The sequence below is a fragment of the Megalobrama amblycephala genome, linkage group LG1 (genome assembly GCF_018812025.1).
Source record: "Megalobrama amblycephala isolate DHTTF-2021 linkage group LG1, ASM1881202v1, whole genome shotgun sequence".
In the NCBI taxonomy this organism is placed as follows: Eukaryota; Metazoa; Chordata; class Actinopteri; order Cypriniformes; family Xenocyprididae; genus Megalobrama; species Megalobrama amblycephala.
In genome coordinates this window covers 71,383,076-71,404,540 of record NC_063044.1, presented here as the reverse complement: position 1 = coordinate 71,404,540, position 21,465 = coordinate 71,383,076, and the positions used below count along the sequence as shown (strand labels likewise).

General features: G+C 41.8%; 1 protein-coding gene across 1 annotated transcript in view; it reads left to right on the top strand.

The window, feature by feature from the left end:
* Positions 1-18,555, top strand: part of LOC125248671 (60 kDa lysophospholipase-like) — a 62,964-nt gene extending 44,409 nt beyond the window's left edge. The window contains exons 10-11 of the mRNA XM_048160781.1: positions 14,247-14,429; positions 18,142-18,555. Coding sequence (XP_048016738.1) covers positions 14,247-14,429; positions 18,142-18,288 — 330 coding nt within the window. The 3' untranslated portion in view covers positions 18,289-18,555. The remainder of the gene's footprint in view (positions 1-14,246; positions 14,430-18,141) is intronic.
* Positions 18,556-21,465: the final 2,910 nt, after the last annotated feature.

The window sequence follows — 21,465 nt, the reverse complement described above, 5'->3', positions numbered from 1 at the left end:
ATAAGTTTAATTTTTTTGTGATTAGTATTCACTAAGTTACAGTTCATTTTCTGAGAACTATCAGATTGGACTTCGTTCAGAGGGAGACGAGAGATCACGCATCATGTTAGTTTTCTTTATTTTACAAAAAGCACAACATTTTGTTTTTACTCTGAGTGTACACAAATAAAAGAAGATATTCCACAGATTAAAATGGTGTATAACTCTTAATTGTATGTGCAACATTGACAGAGTATTTTGAGTCTCTTTCACACTGGTAAGAAAAAAAACGCGGTGGTATCGCCGGCGATACCTCAGACCTCAGAGTGTTAAGGTGCGGGGTGACAGTGCTAGGCTGAAGGGAAGAACCCGATATTGGAATGCTTCGTCCCCCAAAAGCAAACCTCAGGACCTTCCAGTGATGCAGAAGGATTGATACATAGAAGTATGCGTCTTTCAGATCTATCGTCACAAACCAGTCCTCGGACCTGATTTGTGACACAATATGTTTTATTGTCAGCATTTTGAACTTGAGCTTTGCTACTGTTCGAATTAACTGATGTAGATCTAAAAACGGACGCAATCCTCCGTCTTTCTTTGGCACAATGAAATAGCGGCTGTAAAACCCAGACTCCCTGCTGGGAGGAGGGACCCTTTCTATAGCCTCCTTTCGCAAGAGTGTCTCTACTTCTTGTGCCATTACCAGAGCCTGCTCAGGGTTCACCACAGAGGATAGAACCCCGTTGTGTGCAGGACCCACTAAGATACCTTTGACAGACTTTTCTCACTCTGACAAAAAGTCTACTAAGGGTACCAGCCTCTCGAGACTGGCCTCTGGTAGTGTGTATGCAGCCAGCACAGTGCCCTGAAGTGGAGCCCTGGCAGGGAACAACTGACATGGCTGCAGAGGAAGCGCGCCACCCTCGGGTGACATGCAGGGAACCAGAGCACCCCAAAACTGCAGTGGGATTGGCAGAGCGCCCCCTTGAGGGCACCGAAGACAGACGGGCACCGTAAGAGAGGTGAACGCCATCTAACTCCGGAGAGGACCACCCTCAGGATTTTTTTTTTTTTAGGGAACCAGCCTCTCAAGACTGGCTCCTGATATGCATTTAAGCAGCCAGCACAATGCCCTGAATCGGCGCACCGGCAGGGAACAATTGACTGGGCTACCATGAAGAGCGCAAGCCACCCTTGGGTGACTCGCTGGGAACTACTGCGCCCCGGCGTTGCGGCGGGGTCAGCAGAGCGCCCCTTGGGGACACCAAAAAAGGCAGATAGCTACCATATAATTGAGGTTAGCGCCATCTGACTGTTTGGAGAGAAAAACTAATCAGGGAACCAGCCTCTCGAGGCTGGGCCCTAATATGTATTCTGCAGCCAGCACAATGCCCTGAATCGGCGCACCGGCAGGGAACAACTGGCTTGGCTGCAACAGAGAATGCGAGCCACCCCTCGAGTGACTCGCGAGGGATTACTGCACCCCGGCATTACAGCGGGGTTAGCAGAGCACCCCCTTGAGGGTACCAAAGGCAGATGGGTACCGTATTAAGAGGTAAACGCCGTCTGGCTTTGGAAGGAAAAACTACACAGGGAACCAGCCTCTCAACGTTGGGCCCTGGTGAGTTTTGTGCAACCAGCACAATGCCCCGCGGGGGCACCAAAGGACAGACAGGCACCGTATGATGAGGTGAACACTGTCAGGCTTTGGTTCTGGCGAAGCTCTAATAGCAGTGACGGTCCTCAGACCCGTCTTGCCTTCAAGAATTTCAAGCGAGCGTTGCCCCGCCTTCCAGCTCCTCGGAGGGGAAATACGGATAGCAACGCTCTGTCTGGTGTTGTCTGTGCGAGAGGTTCATACCTGGCCTTGGCTGCCCGCCCAACAGCCACCATAACCGTGCTTTCTCATACCCACACATTATGATGTAAAATATATAGTATGAGAAAAAGTTTATTCCACAACCCCGACACCTCAGTGTGGAGGTCGGAAAAAACTGTAAAAACTCTCGTGGGAGATTGAAGTGGCGAGTCTTCAAATTCTCCCATAGCCACGCTAACAACATACAGTTCCTCAGCACTAGACACCATTAATGTGACTGTATCCACCAGAGCGGAAGAAACCGCAATGCGTGCTTCCTGCCTCCGAAATAGATACATTATTATTTTTATTTTTTTTAGATGCAGCAGACGGAGGCAAAGATAGGGCATGGCCCGTCTCAAACCCCTCTGCTACATTCATATGCAAATCCCAAGACCCAAGGCGCCGCCCTGCCTCGGCAGAAGCGGGACCCAAGCCCTGAGCACCCTCCTCAGAGAGAGCTCGGCGAGAGCGCAGCGCTGCTCGCAATGCACACAGGCAGCCCCCTCGAGAGCTGCCTGGGCATGCTGCACTCCCAAACAAACAACACACATTCCATATGTATCACTTCCAGGGTAAAACGCGGGCAGGGATAAACACACTTCCTGAAATGCTGTTCGCTCGCCATAATCACAGACAACAATAAATAGACAGGACAAATCACACGTAGCGCTTGCTGAAGACACAGAAGCTGAATGAGAGTGTTTTCGGGCCGGCTTTATGGTTCCTGGTCAGTGACGTCACCCGCCTATGACGTTCCGTCTCCTGATTGGACAGATTTCATACGTGCTTCATGACGACATCACGCAGAGGCGTTCCCATAGCGGCTAACGCAGCGCGAGTTCCCTTGAAAGGGAAACACAGTTTTCCTAGTCACCATACTGCAACTTGTTAAGTCAGTGACAGACAGAATACATTTGATGACCTAGCACAGCGACTTGATTGGCATCCCGAGGGTTTTTTAAACATAATTGGTGTTTAAGCTAATGGTTCTGCTGGATTTTCCTTGAAATAAAATTAATTAATTCTGCATAATATAAATCGCACTGATATCTTGATGATGAAGACTTTGTTACTGCTCGCCTCACGCATCATTTCATCGATAATTAGCAGGCTAGTTTTGTTCACAGTTAGTAAATTATCAGCATTCAAACTCTCTGGTATAAATGAAGTATGATGACTTGCGCTTTCCACGTCCTGGGTGAAACTACTGCCATTTATGTCGATGAGGTACTACTGGCCCAATCCTCCCTTGAATTCTCCCAGTTTTCCAGATACTTCTATACAGGTCCTTCTCAAAAAATTAGCATATTGTGATAAAGTTCATTATTTTCCATAATGTAATGATAAAAATTAAACTTTCATATATTTTAGATTCATTGCACACCAACTGAAATATTTCAGGTCTTTTATTGTTTTAATACTGATGATTTTGGCATACAGCTCATGAAAACCCAAAATTCCTATCTCAAAAAATTAGCATATCATGAAAAGGTTCTCTAAACGAGCTATTAACCTAATCATCTGAATCAACTAATTAACTCTAAACACCAGCAAAAGATTCCTGAGGCTTTTAAAAACTCCCAGCCTGGTTCATTACTCAAAACCGCAATCATGGGTAAGACTGCCGACCAGAAGGCCATCATTGACACCCTCAAGTGAGAGGGTAAGACACAGAAAGAAATTTCTGAACGAATAGGCTGTTCCCAGAGTGCTGTATCAAGGCACCTCAGTGGGAAGTCTGTGGGAAGGAAAAAGTGTGGCAAAAAACGCTGCACAACGAGAAGAGGTGACCGGACCCTGAGGAAGATTGTGGAGAAGGACCGATTCCAGACCTTGGGGGACCTGCGGAAGCAGTGGACTGAGTCAGACAGGTGGACAGGTGCCGCATTCCCCAGGTCAAGCCACTTTTGAACCAGAAACAGCGGCAGAAGCGCCTGACCTGGGCTACAGAGAAGCAGCACTGGACTGTTGCTCAGTGGTCCAAAGTACTTTTTTCGGATGAAAGCAAATTTTGCATGTCATTCGGAAATCAAGGTGCCAGAGTCTGGAGGAAGACTGGGGAGAAGGAAATGCCAAAATGCCTGAAGTCCAGTGTCAAGTACCCACAGTCAGTGATGGTCTGGGGTGCCATGTCAGCTGCTGGTGTTGGTCCACTGTGTTTTATCAAGGGCAGGGTCAATGCAGCTAGCTGTCAGGAGATTTTGGAGCACTTCATGCTTCCACCTGCTGAAAAGCTTTATGGAGATGAAGATTTTGTTTTTTCAGCACGACCTGGCACCTGCTCACAGTGCCAAAACCACTGGTAAATGGTTTACTGACCATGGTATTACTGTGCTCAATTGGCCTGCCAACTCTCCTGACCTGAACCCCATAGAGAATCTGTGGGATATTGTGAAGAGAAAGTTGAGAGACGCAAGACCCAACACTCTGGATGAGCTTAAGGCCGCTATCGAAGCATCCTGGGCCTCCATAACACCTCAGCAGTGCCACAGGCTGATTGCCTCCATGCCACGCCGCATTGAAGCAGTCATTTCTGCAAAAGGATTCCCGACCAAGTATTGAGTGCATAACTGAACATAATCATTTGAAGGTTGACTTTTTTTGTATTAAAAACACTTTTCTTTTATTGGTCGGATGAAATATGCTAATTTTTTGAGATTTTTGGAATTTTGGGTTTTCATGAGCTGTATGCCAAAATCATCAGTATTAAAACAATAAAAGACCTGAAATATTTCAGTTGGTGTGCAATGAATCTAAAATATATGAAAGTTTAATTTTTATCATTACATTATGGAAAATAATGAACTTTATCACAATATGCTAATTTTTTGAGAAGGACCTGTATGTTGTTCATTTATATAACAGCACCTTTCCAATGGGTGAACAATACGCGTGCCTTCAGATGCGTCACGCACAATATAATAATGCTGGTGTAACGGTGTGTAAAAGTGTTAAATTAATGCATAAATGGGGACAGCGCCATCTGTCTGCTACGTGATGGCATATAGCACGTGAAATAGGGACCACCCACAGCAGAGATAATGAGACATGCTGTGGGTAAGTCGCACATTTTCAGCAGCTGGAGATTTAAAAGTTAAAATGATTAAAAACGCATAACTAACTGCTTTATTGCTGATTTATACTGCAGTGAACTTCTTACACAACTGTTGATATGTGTTTGGCGTCGAATGTGTTGTTTTATGTTGAGTTATTTTTAGTTTGTAATACGAGGCCTACTCGTAATTAATTTGTGCACTGTCTTTGTTTTATGTAGAAGTGATTTTAATTCTCCGTGCTGTTTCCTTTATTTCTACGTGTTCCCCATTGTGCAGGTATGTTATAAGATGTGTTGTTTTAATGTTTAATGTATTAATTAATAGTTCAAATGGAATTATATAAATTCGCCGCTAGGTGGGGATGTTTACCCTTCTCATCCAATTTAATTGAATTGAATTGTTCAGTTTTTCATTTATTTGTGATAAATTCATTGAAATATCTATTGAAGTTGTCAAATTGAAAATTGTTAACACTATACGATCACAATGCATAAAGATTTAATTGATTTAAAAAGATTTAAAAAAAAGAAAGAACTGTTTTAAATAAACAAGCAGAGATAATGAGACATGCTGTGGAAGTGATTTTAATTCTCCGTGCTGTTTCCTTTATTTCTACGTGTTCCCCATTGTGCAGCAGGAAGACCACCCAGGCAAGACCGTCACATTGGTGCCGTGAAGTTGTGATGCCGCTGTGTTGCTTTGGGTCACGTCTTCAAGCAAGTTGTTAAAGATTACTGTGTTGCTGTATTCTGGAAGGATCCTTCATCATTTCAACAGCTCACCATCGGTTCACAGCCTTTCCATAAGGGACTCCTTGCTTTATCCTTTTTCAATTTATTGGACTTTTCACTCTGATCATTTAATTTTGAAGTTTGTTTATTTATGTATGTACACTTGTAGCACATTTTAATGTCCATAATGAGTGACAGCAATAGATATTTGCCTGACCAATTCACTCCTAGTCCAGTGGGCAGAGGCAGAGGGGTTTTAGGTGTACCAATTCCCTTTTCAGTGGACAGCCCCAATACTGGCAATAGTGATAGTAGACCTGGCATTACCAGAAGGGTGTGCACTGCGTGCGCAGAGTGTGATGCATCAGACATGCAGTCAAATGTCATTCATAAACCTAGTGAAGTGATCACGTCAACACCTAATGTCGAACATAGTGTACCTGATATGTTAGGACAAATGAGTTCAATTGTCCATCAGATTGGTCAACAGTTGGCAGACAACATTATATCTCATCTTAGTCCTTCTAGCACTGACACCCTGAATAGACAACACCCAGATGATAAGGCTACAAGCTCTTCAAGCATTGCAAATTTGTCACAAAACCAAGTAATTCAGCACAGAAAAGTCAAGGAGCCAGCTTCATTCAGAGGAGATGGTTCTGACACAATTGAAATTGAAGAATGGGAAGATCTGATGAGGACATTTGTCAAAAAGAACAACATGAGTGCCGAAGAACATGTAGAAGAAATCCTTGTACACTTGCGTGGTAAAGCAAAAGATGTAGTCAAATTCTGGATCAGGAACTGTGACTCCTCGACTACTGTCTGTCCAAATTCTGTCTACAGCCTGTTGCGTAAACATTTTAGCTGCAACCACTATTCGCCTGTCCCTCTTGCTGATTTTTACACTACCTTGCCAGAGGAGGATGAAAATCCATACGACTACTGGCTGAGACTCAACAAAGCGGCTGATGTCGCTTCAGAATGCCTGCGAGAGCGAGGTAAAACACTTGACAAGCCCAGCGTGGAAATAGTGCACATGTTTATCAGACACTGCCCGAGTAAAGATTTGGCCTTAACCTTCAGGTCCAAACCGATTGACAAGTGGTCAGCACACGAAGTACAGGCTGTACTTAATGATTACCAGTCTGATTTGTCTTTCAAAGCTACAAGTACAGTGCATCGCAGCAAAAGTGAAAGAGTTTCAGTCAACAAGATTGATGTTAACACAGTTCCGGTGCCCGCTCCCACGGTGTGCGAACAACAACAAAAAAGCACAGATTTCTCTGCTCTTGAAAAGGTCATTGACATGCTTGAGAAAGTCCTGCTGACCAATACTAACCGACCTCAGTCTCATCCTAAATACCAGCCTTTTAACAGACTTCCTAGGATTGAAGGTTTGGATGCTTTGCCGTGTGCTATTTGCGATGATGCTGCTCATTCTGCCTTAACACATTGCCGTGAGCACAAACTGTGTTTTCAGTGTCAGTCTCCAGGTCACTCCAGACGTTTCTGCCCTAGGAGAAGACGACAATCGCCTCAGCCCACACAGGAAAACTAGCAGGTCTGTGCGTAAGGGAGGTTAGTACAGACCAGATTGATAACCCTCCCATCTTTGACACACAAGATTATGAGTCTGTATATGAGCAGTACAAACCCAGTGTCTCACCTGATAAAACTGCTGTATTTCAAGGAATACAACGAGTCCCCAGAGCTGATTCATTATTTTACACAACTGTATCTGTTGAAAATGGCCCATCTTTCACTGCATTACTCGACAGTGGTTCAATGGCCTGCACTCTCAGCGAGGCAGCTGAAGCAAGATTGTTGGAGAGCTTTTCTAAGTTGCCAAAATGTCCCGCCGATGATGTTGTGATCATTGGATGTGGTGGTCATCGAGTCACACCAACAGCAATGTATGATCTGTCTGTCTGTGTTTATGGATGTAAAATGATAATACCAGTGCTGATCGTTCCAGGCCAGACAGATGAGATGATCTTGGGCAGTAACGCCATCAAAAGCCTGCTGACTCTCCTAAAGAATACAGATGACTATTGGAAATTGGTCTCACTACCAAGTGGTAATGGAGAGAGCGAGAGTTTGGAGTTCATTTCCTTGCTGTCCAACACACAGAGATGGAAAGGCGATCATGTACCTGAAAAAGTAGGTACTGTTAAGCTCAAGCATAGTGTGACGCTTCAACCGCAGAGTGAACATCTTGTATGGGGCAAGCTTCCTGTCAGCACTGCAATGTCTGTGGGTAGTACAGTGCTTGTGGAGCTACCCAATCCAAATGCAGCCCTAAGCAGATCATGGTAGGCCGAGTCATTACACCTTTATGGGGCGATGGTTGGATACCTGTTAAAGTTATAAATCCCACTAACAGTGTGTTGACATTAAGAAGAAATGCAAAGATTGCAGATGTTTCTCCATGCATTGCTGTGGAAGATCTTCCAGAAAGTGAGTACATTAAGTCTCAAGTTCAACACTTTCAACATGAGTATGGTTCCCAGGAATCTGAGGATGAGATGGTGCGAACCTTGAATGACTTGGGATTGAGAGACCTAGATCTGACGGCGTGTGAAGTGTCTTCCTCTTGGAAGACAAAATTACTCCATCTTATCAAGAAATATGAGTCCATATTTTCAAGGAACAAGATGGATTGTGGTGAAGCCAAAGATTTTGTACATCGGATCCGCTTTAGTGGATGACAAACCCTTTCGTCTCCCCTACCGTCGTGTACCTCCAGGCCATTATGAGAAACTGAGAGTAGCGTTGGATGAAATGGAAGTGAAGGGCATTATCAGAAAATCAAATAGTGAGTATGCTTCTCCTCTTGTCCTGGTGTGGAAAAAGAATGGTGATCTGAGGATCTGTACAGACTTTCGTTGGTTGAACGCCAGAACAGTAAAAGACGCCCATCCTCTACCACACCAGTCAGACGCCTTAGCTGCTCTTGGAGGGAATGCTTTCTTCTCGACTATGGACCTTACCTCAGGTTTCTATAATGTTCCTTTGCACGAAGACGATAGGAAATACACTGCTTTCTCGTCTCCTTTTGGATTACACGAATATAACAGGATGCCGCAGGGCCTCTGCAATAGCCCAGCTACATTCATGCGTATGATGATGTCGATCTTTGGTGACAAGAATTTCACCAGTTTATTGTGCTACCTTGATGATCTCATGGTCTTTGCTCCCAACGAACAGGTTGCTCTTGAAAGGCTGGAGATGGTGTTCTCAAGACTCAAGGCCCACAATCTCAAGCTTTCCCCTAAAAAATGCCATTTCTTGAGAAAGTCAGTCAAGTTTCTTGGCCATGTCATTTGTGAAGATGGTGTTAAAACTGACCCTGGGAAAATAAAGGCCATTACGGATGTTAAAGCAGTTGACTTGATGGACTCTGATGGAATCACTCCATGCCATAGAAAAATCAGATCATTCTTAGGTATGGTACTATACTATCAACATTTTATAGAGAGATGTTCTGCCAAAGCAAAGCCTCTGTTCGATCTTATCGCCAAAACAGACACAAAACGCTCTAGAGGCAGAAGGAGGAAGCTCAACTCGAAAGCTGTGTGCGTCAAACTCTCACCTACTGACTGGACGGACAAATGTCAGAAAGCATTTGACACTTTGAAAGAGGATCTTCTCTCGAGCGTGACGCTGGCTCACCCAAACTTCGAACGCGACTTCATACTAGCTGTAGATGCCTCATTTGATGGATTGGGTGCTGTTCTTTCCCAGATCCCAGAGGGTGGCACTTTGGCCAGGCCAGTTGCATTTGCTAGCAAGACGCTATCACGTTCTCAGATGAATTACCCAGCTCACAGGCTAGAATTTCTCGCACTTAAGTGGGCGATATGTGACAAGTTCCATTATTGGTTGAAGGGCCGTCATTTTATAGCTTGGACGGATAATAATCCCCTCACCTACATACTCACCAAGCCAAGACTAGATGCTTGTGAGCAACGCTGGGTTGCTAAGCTAGCTTCCTTCAGCTTCGACCTGAAATATGTGCCTGGTTCTAAGAACGTAGTCGCAGACGCGTTGAGCAGGGAACCTTTTGTCCAGTCCAGTGTAAGCCATCGACTCGTAACTGAACCTTACCAGTCTTTGCTCAGTCAGGTTGATGGAGTTGTAGATCAAGTTGTCCAAGATTCTTTCCGACTTACTACTAACTGTCAAGTACTGAGTCCTGCTGACGATTCTTCTGGATCGACTGGAGTCGGCGGTCGATGTCAGACAACAGCAGGTGCTTTGAGTTCGCAGGATGTTGCTGCTGTATTGGACGCGCATTGTTCTGGAGGTGTAGGACAATTCATGGGTGTGGACCCCATTCCACACTTCCTTGATGTGGACCAGCCTGCCGCACTTAATATGAGCACACTTTCAGCTGCACAAGAACAGGACACCGCTGTGAGTAGAGCACTCTTTTATGTTCAGAGACATCGACGTCCTGACAAGCGTGAACGTGCTAGTGAGCCTCGTACTGTCCTAAAGCTTCTCAAGCATTGGAATAAACTTACTATCAGAGATGGCATGCTTTTTAAAGTCAAAAGAGACAACCAAATGAACAAAAAGTTGCATCAATTCATTGTCCCAGATGCTCTGAAACAACAAGTGCTTCATGGTCTGCATGATGCAGCTGGTCATCAAGGGCGCTCCAGGACTCTTTCATTGGCCAGACAACGGTTCTTTTGGTTAGGGATGGAACATGACATAGCAAATTATGTAAGAAACTGCATGCGATGTATTGTAGGAAAGACTCCTGAACCGAAAGATTGTGCTCCTCTTGAGAACATACATACCTCTGAGCCGATGGAACTGATCTGTATCGATTTCTGGACAGCAGAGCGGGGTGACAAGAGTGTGGATGTTCTGGTAGCGACAGACCATTTCACTAAATTAGCCTACGCTTTTCCCTGCAAGAACCAGTCTGCAAAACAGGTTGCTCATCATCTATGGAATGGTCTCTTCTGTGTTTACGGATTCCCTCGGCGAGTGCATTCGGATCAAGGTCCAAGCTTTGAGAGCAAATTAATGAAGGAGTTGTTGAATATGTCAGGTGTCAAGAAGTCGCACACCACTCCTTATCACCCGATGGGAAACGGGATCACAGAACGCTTTAACAGGACCTTAGGGAACATGATAAGAGCCTTGCCTCCCGAGTCCAAAGCCAAGTGGCCACAGTCTTTGCAGATGCTGACATTTTGTTATAACTGCACCGTTCATGAGACCACAGGCTTTGCGCCTTTCTATCTGATGTTTGGGAGAGTTCCACGTCTTCCAATCGATGTGATGTTTCAGCATGTTCTCAAGGATGATACTGTTGTTAAATATTCAGATTTCGTATCCAGGCTCAAATGTGATCTCGGCGAAGCTGCGAAAATTGCACAGAAGCACAGTTCTACTGAGCAAGCTAGGCATGCAAGGATCTACAATCGTAAAGTGAAAGGATCACCTTTGACTGTTGGTGACAGAGTCCTTCTGGCGAACCGTTGGTGAGCGTGGCAAACGGAAAATTGCAGACAAGTGGGAGTCCAGCCTTTACGAAGTGATGTCAGTGAGATCACCCATTAATGTCTATCGGATAAGAGACACTGAAACAGGCAGAGAAAAGACTGTGCACAGGAATCTCTTACTCCCTGTTAACTTTCTGTACAAAGATGGGGTCGATTTACCATCCAAGTCCCATTCAAGTGATTCAACTACAGACTTGCCTGATCATCCCGAGAGTGATAAGAGAACAGCTCACTGGGTTATGCAGTCTGATCAGCACAGCTGCCCTGATAATGATGGTGACTCAGTTGTTTTGTCTGAAATTCAGTGTTCTTTGGATGTGCACAATTCCAATTCAAAAGCAGACTCTGATACCCGTAGTAGCTCTGTATGCACCGAACAGGGAAGTGACGTCCCGCATTTGTTGGATGAAGAACAACCTCCTGACGATGAGTTAGATCAGAGTTCCTCTCAGCACCCCTTGACCCTGCCAGTTTTTCCACTTTCACACATAGTCAATAACCCTGTTCCGGATACAGTTGACCCTGTAATATCCAATCAACCAAATTAGTACACAGGACCATTTCCACAAAGATATCTGTGAGATGCTTGTTTGTGCAATTCATCACCTTCAGTGTTTCTCTTTTTGATGTAAAGAGAACTTATAAGGTGTTTAGTTTAAATAGTCTTTTAAGAAGTAATTTCATCTCTTTAAGTGTTTAGGGCTCTCTTTATGTTAAGTCTGGATTTTGGTACCGGTCCATACTTGCATACTTCCTATGGAGGAATTTTGTAATTGACATTTATGCTGAAATTTGTCAAGGACGGTCACACTGTCATCTATCAGTTTCTTTTTTTCTCTCTCTCCCTTTTTCTAGTTCTTGTGTTAAGTTTTCTACTGTATAGGCGCTTCCCCAGTTTAGCATAATTTAAGGGGGGTGCATGTAACGGTGTGTAAAAGTGTTAAATTAATGCATAAATGGGGACAGCGCCATCTGTCTGCTACGTGATGGCATATAGCACGTGAAATAGGGACCACCCACAGCAGAGATAATGAGACATGCTGTGGGTAAGTCGCACATTTTCAGCAGCTGGAGATTTAAAAGTTAAAATGATTAAAAACGCATAACTAACTGCTTTATTGCTGATTTATACTGCAGTGAACTTCTTACACAACTGTTGATATGTGTTTGGCGTCGAATGTGTTGTTTTATGTTGAGTTATTTTTAGTTTGTAATACGAGGCCTACTCGTAATTAATTTGTGCACTGTCTTTGTTTTATGTAGAAGTGATTTTAATTCTCCGTGCTGTTTCCTTTATTTCTACGTGTTCCCCATTGTGCAGGTATGTTATAAGATGTGTTGTTTTAATGTTTAATGTATTAATTAATAGTTCAAATGGAATTATATAAATTCGCCGCTAGGTGGGGATGTTTACCCTTCTCATCCAATTTAATTGAATTGAATTGTTCAGTTTTTCATTTATTTGTGATAAATTCATTGAAATATCTATTGAAGTTGTCAAATTGAAAATTGTTAACACTATACGATCACAATGCATAAAGATTTAATTGATTTAAAAAGATTAAAAAAAGAAAGAACTGTTTTAAATAAACAAGCAGAGATAATGAGACATGCTGTGGAAGTGATTTTAATTCTCCGTGCTGTTTCCTTTATTTCTACGTGTTCCCCATTGTGCAGCAGGAAGACCACCCAGGCAAGACCGTCACACTGGCACATATTGACAGAGAATGAATGAATTAAAGGTGCCCTTGATTCAAAAATTTAATTTACCTTGGCATAGTTAAATAACAAGAGTTCAGTACATGGAAAAGACATACAGTGAGTCTCAAACTCCATTGTTTCCTCTTTCTTATATAAATCTCATTTGTTTAAAAGACCTCCGAAGAACAGGCAAATCTCAACATAATAACGACTGTTACGTAACAGTCGGGGTGTACGCCCCCAATATTTGCATATGCCAGCCCATGTTCCTAACATTATAAAAGGCATTAGACAAGGGCAGGCAGTATTAACGTCTGGATGTGCACAGCCAAATCATCAGACTAGGTAAGCAAGCAAGGACAACAGCGAAAATGGCAGATGGAGCAATAATAACTGACATGATTCATGATAACATGATATTTTTAGTGATATTTGTAAATTGTCTTTCTAAATGTTTTGTTAGCATGTTGCTAATGTACTGTTAAATGTGGTTAAAGTTACCATCGTTTCTTACTGTATTCACAGAGACAAGAGCCGTCACTATTTTCATTTTTAAACACTTGCAGTCTGTATAATTCATAAACACAACTTCATTCATTATAAATCTCTCCAACAGTGTGTAATGTTAGCTTTAGCCACGGAGCACTATCAAACTCATTCAGAATCAAATGTAAACATCCAAATAAATACCATACTTACGCAATTAGACATGCTGCATGACGAACACTTTGTAAAGATCCATTTTGAGGGTTATATTAGCTGTGTGAACTTTGTTTATGTTGTTTAAGGCAAGCGCGAGCTCTTGGGGCATGGAGCACGAGATTTAAAGGGCCACACACCCTGAATCGGCTCATTTATAATGATGCCTCAAAATAGGCAGTTAAAAAAATGAATTAAAAAAAATCTATGGGGTATTTTGAGCTGAAACTTCACAGACACATTCGGGGGACACCTTAGACTTATATTACATCTTTTTAAAAAAAGTTCTAGGGCACCTTTAAGAATGAATAGTAAAATGTTGTGTTTCATGCTGTCATGTGGGATAGTAAAGAGAGAACATAATTGGAAATGCTGTACCAAAATGACTTATGTTTTTTACATCTCTGTTTTCAAGTCCAACTCAATTCTCGGGTCAGTTGTTCACAAGTCCAAGTCAAGTCGGAAGTTTTTTTTTTTTTTTTTGCGACTTAGACTTGAGTTTCCATCTCTGCTGTGTGGTAATGTCTGTCTTTATTTGCACACTTATTTTTGCCAAACCTCTTCATTCAGTGCATGGACATGTTCATTATTTTTTTGCAATTATAAGTAAATAATGACAGAAGTTAAATTTTTGGCTGAACTTTTAGAATGTTTAAATGTTTAGATGTTTAAATGAGATCCATTTTCTCATCAGGTCAAGGCCTTCTTGCAGTCTATGGATGGGATCGTATTGGAGACCTATGGCAGCGGTAACGCCCCTGACAACGACATCGAGCTGCTGGATGAGATTCGTAAAGCGTCGGAGAGAGGACTCATCATGATCAACTGCACTCAGTGCCTCCAGGGTACGGTCACAACCTCATACGCCACTGGCCAGGTATGGGACTTTGCTAAAAGGCATAATATGAACGATTTTTGGACTAAAATATTGTAGTGATTTTGTACAGTTATTTAATTAATTTATGGGTGAAACATATGAATATAATAAATCATAAAGCTTTATGATTAATTAATACATATATCGACCCAAGAGGGAATTATGCACATATATGTGAATCAATTACAACGAATTATAATCAATTACGTATATGATCAGTTCTAGCTTAATAGTTGTCTATCCCAGTTTGTCCAGCAAACTGTTTCACAGACTATTAAAAAAAGGAAGGTTATTCTCTGGCCACGAGAATAAACATCTATTCTAGCATTAAAGCGTAAAGAAATGGTGCCGGATCGAAAAACGTTAAAGTGACCTGGGTTTTAGTGAATGAGCAAAAGAACAAAAAGCATGGATATATAATGTGTTTACTATATGAAAACTACTACTACAGAGGTTATTCATCTAAATACAGGAAATTAATATTTGCATATAGGTTCAAGTCAGTGTGCAGTAGTTCGGAGAGTTTCAGTGCGCTTGGCTTGGAGTGATTGGTCCTTTCCGAGAGGGTTTCCTCAGGCAGGGTTTTCAAACGAGGTTTAACTGGCGAATAAAATAACCGGAAAAGAAAGAAGAGAACGGCTTGACAAAAGCAAAGCTTGTGACAAGAAGATGGTCCTCCCGATGCCGAATAGCACGTGATGGGAGCGCAGTCGCCTGAGACGTCCGGGAGAGACATGCACGAGAGAGGGCGATGGATGATTCAGAGGGAAAACGAGAGATAAAGGAAAGGTTGTTGCTTTTATGGAAAACCAAGCCAACACACCTCCTTGGTTGGAAAGGCCAATAGATGCGTGGCAATGTTGGCGGGCAAAGCTTGCATAATATATGATATGTTAGATCAGGGTACATTTTCCTTCACAGTACCATTAAAAATAGAACAGTGCATTTACGTGACAAACATCTCTGAATGAGGTGTAAATAGAGTTTTACATAGAAACCAAGCTTGTTATGTAAGAAAAGCATATAAAAGAAGTTATGGTTTACAGACAATAGTATCATTAGAAATTACACTAGCACAACTACAATCCCAGCTAAGCTTATACAGTGGGAATAACTATATGCAATTTGACATACAACGGCGGTTACATTTAGGCATAATTACACATACAGTCTTCAATGCATGTTTGTGTGTCTGTGTGTGCGGTGTGTGTTGGAATGTGATCTGGCACTTAGTCCACATGAGGGGCCCTTTGATGTCTATTTAACCTCAGCGGGTCCACAAAAGTGCCAAAGGGCCTGTCTTTCTTAGACCGGCCGGTGCCGATCCATGATTTATATAGCCCGTTCAGGAGGCTAAAAGCATTCTGAAAATTCCAAAGTTTATTGACTGTTCTGATACTTGTACATATGCTACAATATCCAAAACACACTAGAATAATGTTACATATTTTATATACATGTGTACTTGAATTATCCCAAATATTTCCAACAATGTTCAAATCCAAAGAAAATCAGATATTTTAACCAGTGTAATGGTCTGTGTCACTGAGTCGCCTGTCAACGACATCAACTGTTTGGATACTTTTTAAACGACAGAAAGCTACTTGTTATATAGCTCAGCATGTTTTCTTGATTTACTGCAAGTATAACATGTTTGTATACTTGCGGTAAATCAAGAAAAGTATATACAGTGCGTTCCAAATTATTATGCAAGAGACAAATCAGTAAGATTTCTGTACAAAAAACATTCAGATTCTAGTTTTTCTAAGAAAATGTTTGTTCGTTTATTTATCCATGTCTTTTTCGATAACTGGTATCAACCTCAGACAAAATAATTTGCCAGGTCTATGGAAACCCTACTCAGAGGTCGTTCCACATTATTAAGCAAGTCACAGTTCTCATGCAATATGGGGAGGAAGAAAGATCTTTTTGAAGATGAAAAGCATGAAATGGTGCAGTGTTGTGCAAAAGGCATGAAAACAACTAATATTGTGTGAAACTGAATGTAGATTATCGAATTATCATAAGTTTTTTGAATGATTTAGACTACAGCAGAACTCGGTCAGATAAAGGCTTATTGAGGAAAGTTCCTGTCAAAAACATTAATTGTATTAAAAGGGCAGCTATAAAAAAAGCCAGTGTTGAGCAGCAAACAGGTATTTGAAGCTGCTGGTGTCTCTGGAGTCTCAAGAAGCTCTCCATGCTGGCTCCACGTTCCAACAAGACTGCGACGTCAGCAAGGAGCTGGTGGGTGATGATTTGGGCTGGAATACTGGGAAGTGAGATGGAGGGTATTAAAATGACTTTTGCAAGATATGTGGAGTTCATAACTGGCCATTTTCAGCTATGGTATAAAAAGGAGGATAGTGCATAGTACAATGAACTATTGTACAATGCACTATGCACTATCCCATGCTGCAAAAAAAACACCACAGCAATAAAACTGTTTGAAAATGTATTTCTACACCCACTGTAAATGTTTCTCTTTGTTAGGTTTGGTTAGTGGTGTCTAAAATGCATCTTTAAGCACAACTGCCAGCCTGCATGGTGAGGTTCTCAAGACTCCAGAGACACCAGCAGCTTCAAATACCTGTTTGCTGCTCAACACTGGCTTTTTTTATAGCTGCCCTTTTAATACAATACATTTTTTTGACAGGAACTTTCATTAATAAGCCTTTATCTGACCGAGTTCTGCTGTGCTTTATATCACTCACAAATCTTATGATAATTCGATAATCTCCATTCAGTTTCACACAATATTAGTTGTTTTCATGCCTTTTGCACAACACTGCACCATTTCATGCTTTTTATCTTCAGAAAGATCTTTCTTCCTCCCCATATTGCATGAGAACTGTGACTTGCTTAATAATGTGGAGCAACCTCTAAGTAGGGTTTCCATAGATCTGGCCAATTATTTTGTCTGAGATTGATACCAGTTATCGAAAAAGACATGGATAAATAGACAAACAAACATTTTCTTAGAAAAACTAAAATCTGAATGTTTATTGTACAGAAATCTTACTGATATGTCAATTGCATAATAATTTGGAACGCAGTGTACATGCCTCTGAAACAGACAGGCAAATATAACATGCCTCTGAAACAATGCTAGCATAGCCACAGTAACAGTAATACAGCATTTTCTTCATCGTATAATGTACCGTAAAATTATTTTCATGCCATTTAGCAACGCAAGTCATCCAGCTTTTATTAATATGATAGCCTATTCTAATATTGATCTGTCTTACTGCAGTGTTCAACAAGTGTCTCATACCTGCCACAGAGTGAACACACAGAGTAACATTAACATAACTCTCAACACACTATGATTGTTTTGACCAAGTAAAACATTACCCTAATTAAATTAAATTTTAATTCGTCAAGTAAAGTTACCTGTATGATTAGTAAGTCAGAACTTGCATCTATTTCATTAGAATGAAATAAAATAATGTTAATTTAAGTGATCAAATAGAACTGTACCAAAGTTCGGGGAAGAAGGAGGCGAAAATGTAACTTAATTTTAATCATACCTTTTAATATATTGCTTTCCATCGGTTTTCCAAACCCCATGATTCCACGCTCATTCACTGCCTCATCAAGCTACGCCTTTGTTTTTAATAAGTGATCTCTAGCAGCGAAAATTACACATTGTGCCTTTAAAGGCCTTATGTAGGGGAATTCCAGCAGTGTGTAATTTAATATTCCCTCTCAGGCTCTGAGTGATGCCGGTTTGGTCGCTGGGTTTGATATGACCACAGAAGCTGCTCTTTCAAAACTCTCCTATGTGCTGGGAAAACAAGACCTCACTCCAGATGAGAAGAAGGAGGTATGGAAAATGTCTATTAAAAAATACATTTAAACCATATTTGGTTCAATAACATACCTGTTACGACCACCAGCTGGAGTGCCCTTGAGGGCCACTAGGAGGCACTCCACTCCATCACAGACTGTTACCATCCCATCTACATTCCCCAGCATCATTTGCCCTGTATCAGCACTGATCATCTGCAGCTGTTTCTCATTAGTTTGTTAGCCATGTCTATAAAAAGCCTGGTTCATGCACTTAAGCCGAGTTCAGACTGCACGATGTTCAAAGTAGTCAAGTCACTGTTCTTTTCACACTGCATGACTATCTTGGCCAGCATTCAGTCGCTGCTGTGTTCAAACTGCACGATGGATCGGCGACAGAAGGTTTCACACTGCATGACTTTACTATAGGAAGAATTGCCGACAACTCTGTCTGGCACGCAAACTACGTTTTACAATCAAACTCACGCGAGATGTGACAAGGAAACAACGCGATATCACGCGTGCAAGACCGGAGTTCTCACGTGAGACTGAGATGAAATGTCAAACAGACACGGGTGCTCCTTCCAAATTTCCACTAATTTTTCTTCCATTTCTTGGGTCTAAATAGACCGAGAAGAAGCCTTTTTTTTTTAAACGAAGCCATGCTTGCTGATGTTGTGGTCTATAACTCCTCCCCGAACTCCCCGCTGCTCTGTATCTTGCTCTCTCATTGGCTGTCGGTCATCGCCGATGTAGTTTTCAGTCAGAACACTTTTCACACTGCAGGATTTTGAATCGCCGACAGGTCCAGATATTTAGCATGCCAAATATCTCACGGGCGTCGGCGACTTGTCAGCGATTCTCTCAGATCGCGTCTTTGCTCATTCACACTGTGTGATTGTCACTCACGTGAACGAGCACCGATTTGCCTGTAGGCTTGTTCGACTTGATGCAGCGCCGCACAGACCGATCGGCGGCTGACTTGAAGCAGTGCATGCCGGTAAGAAATGTTGTCCGACTTGAGACAGCGCTGACGTCATGTGACTGACGTATGGCTTCAAAGTACCGCGAGAGCGATTCGAGATTAGCCGCCTGAGGCAGACAGTGCAGTTTCTCCAGTGCCCAAGGAAGTCGACCGGAAGTTGAAGTCGCCCGGGTGCCGCCATCTTGTAGCAGAACTTCACTTGCGTTAGCATCCCCATTGACTCCCATTCATTTTGGCGTCACTTTGACAGTGAAAATCGCTAAAAATGGGCTTCACTTGTCTCAATTGAGTTCCAATGGGGTCGCTGTGTCCATTTCTTTTACTGTCTATGAGTTTCTCAAGAGGAGCTGCACGAGTGCTGATGACGACACTGCTGTTTCACGATTGGCCGGATTCACCGCATGACAACGATCACGTGTGTTTCGTGTTTATTGTCATGCCTTCAACTCCACTAATGCTCAAAAATCTGTTTTTATGACAGTTAAAGCTCTTTTCATGTAGTCGCAATGTTGTATTGTGTCATGTTTATCAAAATAAAAAGGATAAAAAAACGTAGACCCCACTACATTGTTATTTAAATAATATATGCTTATGTTGAACTTTATTCTTGTAAAAACAGACGCTGTAAGCAGTACATAAAGTTTTGAATGAAAAGGTCTCCGAAACATCAGTGTATTAGTCAAATATTGCATTTATTTCACTTCAGCTGTGATAAAGTATGCAAACGCAGCGTGAGCGTCACTACGGGAAGCAGAAAGTGTCCGACTTCACGTTTCCGTTTTCAGCTCCTCCCTGCCTGCACGCGGCTAATCTCGCCGATCGGTTACATCCAGCCGCAGCCGATGTTGAACACACCTTGTGATTTCGGGCATTGTCGGCGATTTCTCAAAACCTGTCGGCGAGCCAAAATTGGGGCTAAATCGTGCAGTCTGAACTCGGCTTTACTCTTTACAAAGCATTGTAAGTTTTATGTTACACTGCAACTCTAAGCCCTGGAATCCTTGTTTCCCTTGTCTTGGTTTTGATCTAATGCCTGTTTGCCTTGATTTTGCCTTTTTTCTGGATTCCCGGTCAACCAGGGGGGTATTCCAGAAAGCAGGTTATGTGACATACCTGGGTATGTTTAAGAGTAAGTAAGCGGATAACCTCAACTTTCAGTTCCAAAAACGGAGGTAACTTTTAGGGTATGTAAGTACCAAAGCAACTTGCTCTCCGGAGCAGGTTATGTTAAAGGGTTAGTTAGCTTAAGAGGAATTTAGATGTGTGTTATATTATCAATATGGTTATATTAATGTATCTAAATTTGTTATATAGTTACAGTTATATACACAATGTTATATTATACATTATATAACTGTTTATTCAATTCTAATATATGAATGTATTTTATTGTCATCTCACACATGGATCTGCTTTTTATCCTTTATAACAGGACACTTTCTATGCTATAATTTCTATAATAAAATACATATCATATATGTGATATCTTATTTAATAATTAGCATCAAACAATATTAAGAATAAAAAATGATTGCATAACCACCCAATAGGTGGTGATGTGCACCAAGTAGGTTATGTAAATCGCCATTAAACAAAAGAAGAAGAATGAAGTAGAATGGCGCGCTTTTTCTTAGCGTCTGTTTCCATGGTGAATCATCGATTCGTCGCTCTGTTGAGAATGTCTTGTGTGTTAACCGGGAACATACTCTGGGTTGGCTGAACTTANTTTACAAGCACAACTTCATTTTGTACTATAAGGAGGAGCCTCAGCGCACACCTTACGTTATCGTCACTGACCAATGCTAGTACGAAGGTATTTTGCAGCTGGAGCGAACTTTTCCTGAAAGTTCGCTTTGGCAAGCCGTTTCAAACTTCCAAAAAGAACACAAAACGAACTTTGTTTTGGCCTGATTTTGTTCGAAATGACGTCACATCAGTTCGTTCTTCGATTTTGTTATATATGTTATATAAGTATACCGGGGCCTTAAATGCAATATCCCAGTATCATTTTACAGAAAACCATTTGCAATTACATAAAACACTGCTGAAAGTGACAAATATTATAGTATATGTTGTCTATTTCTAGCTGTTTGTGGCTGATTGAAGCAGTCATCGGAGTTGGAATGTGACGCTATGATTGCCACACAATGAAATAAACTGCATGGAGAAAAATTCTTAGAATGAAAGCTTTCTTGTGATATATGACTTGACTGTTTTCTGAAAAATATAAAAAATACATTTTCGTTGAAAATGTACACTGCC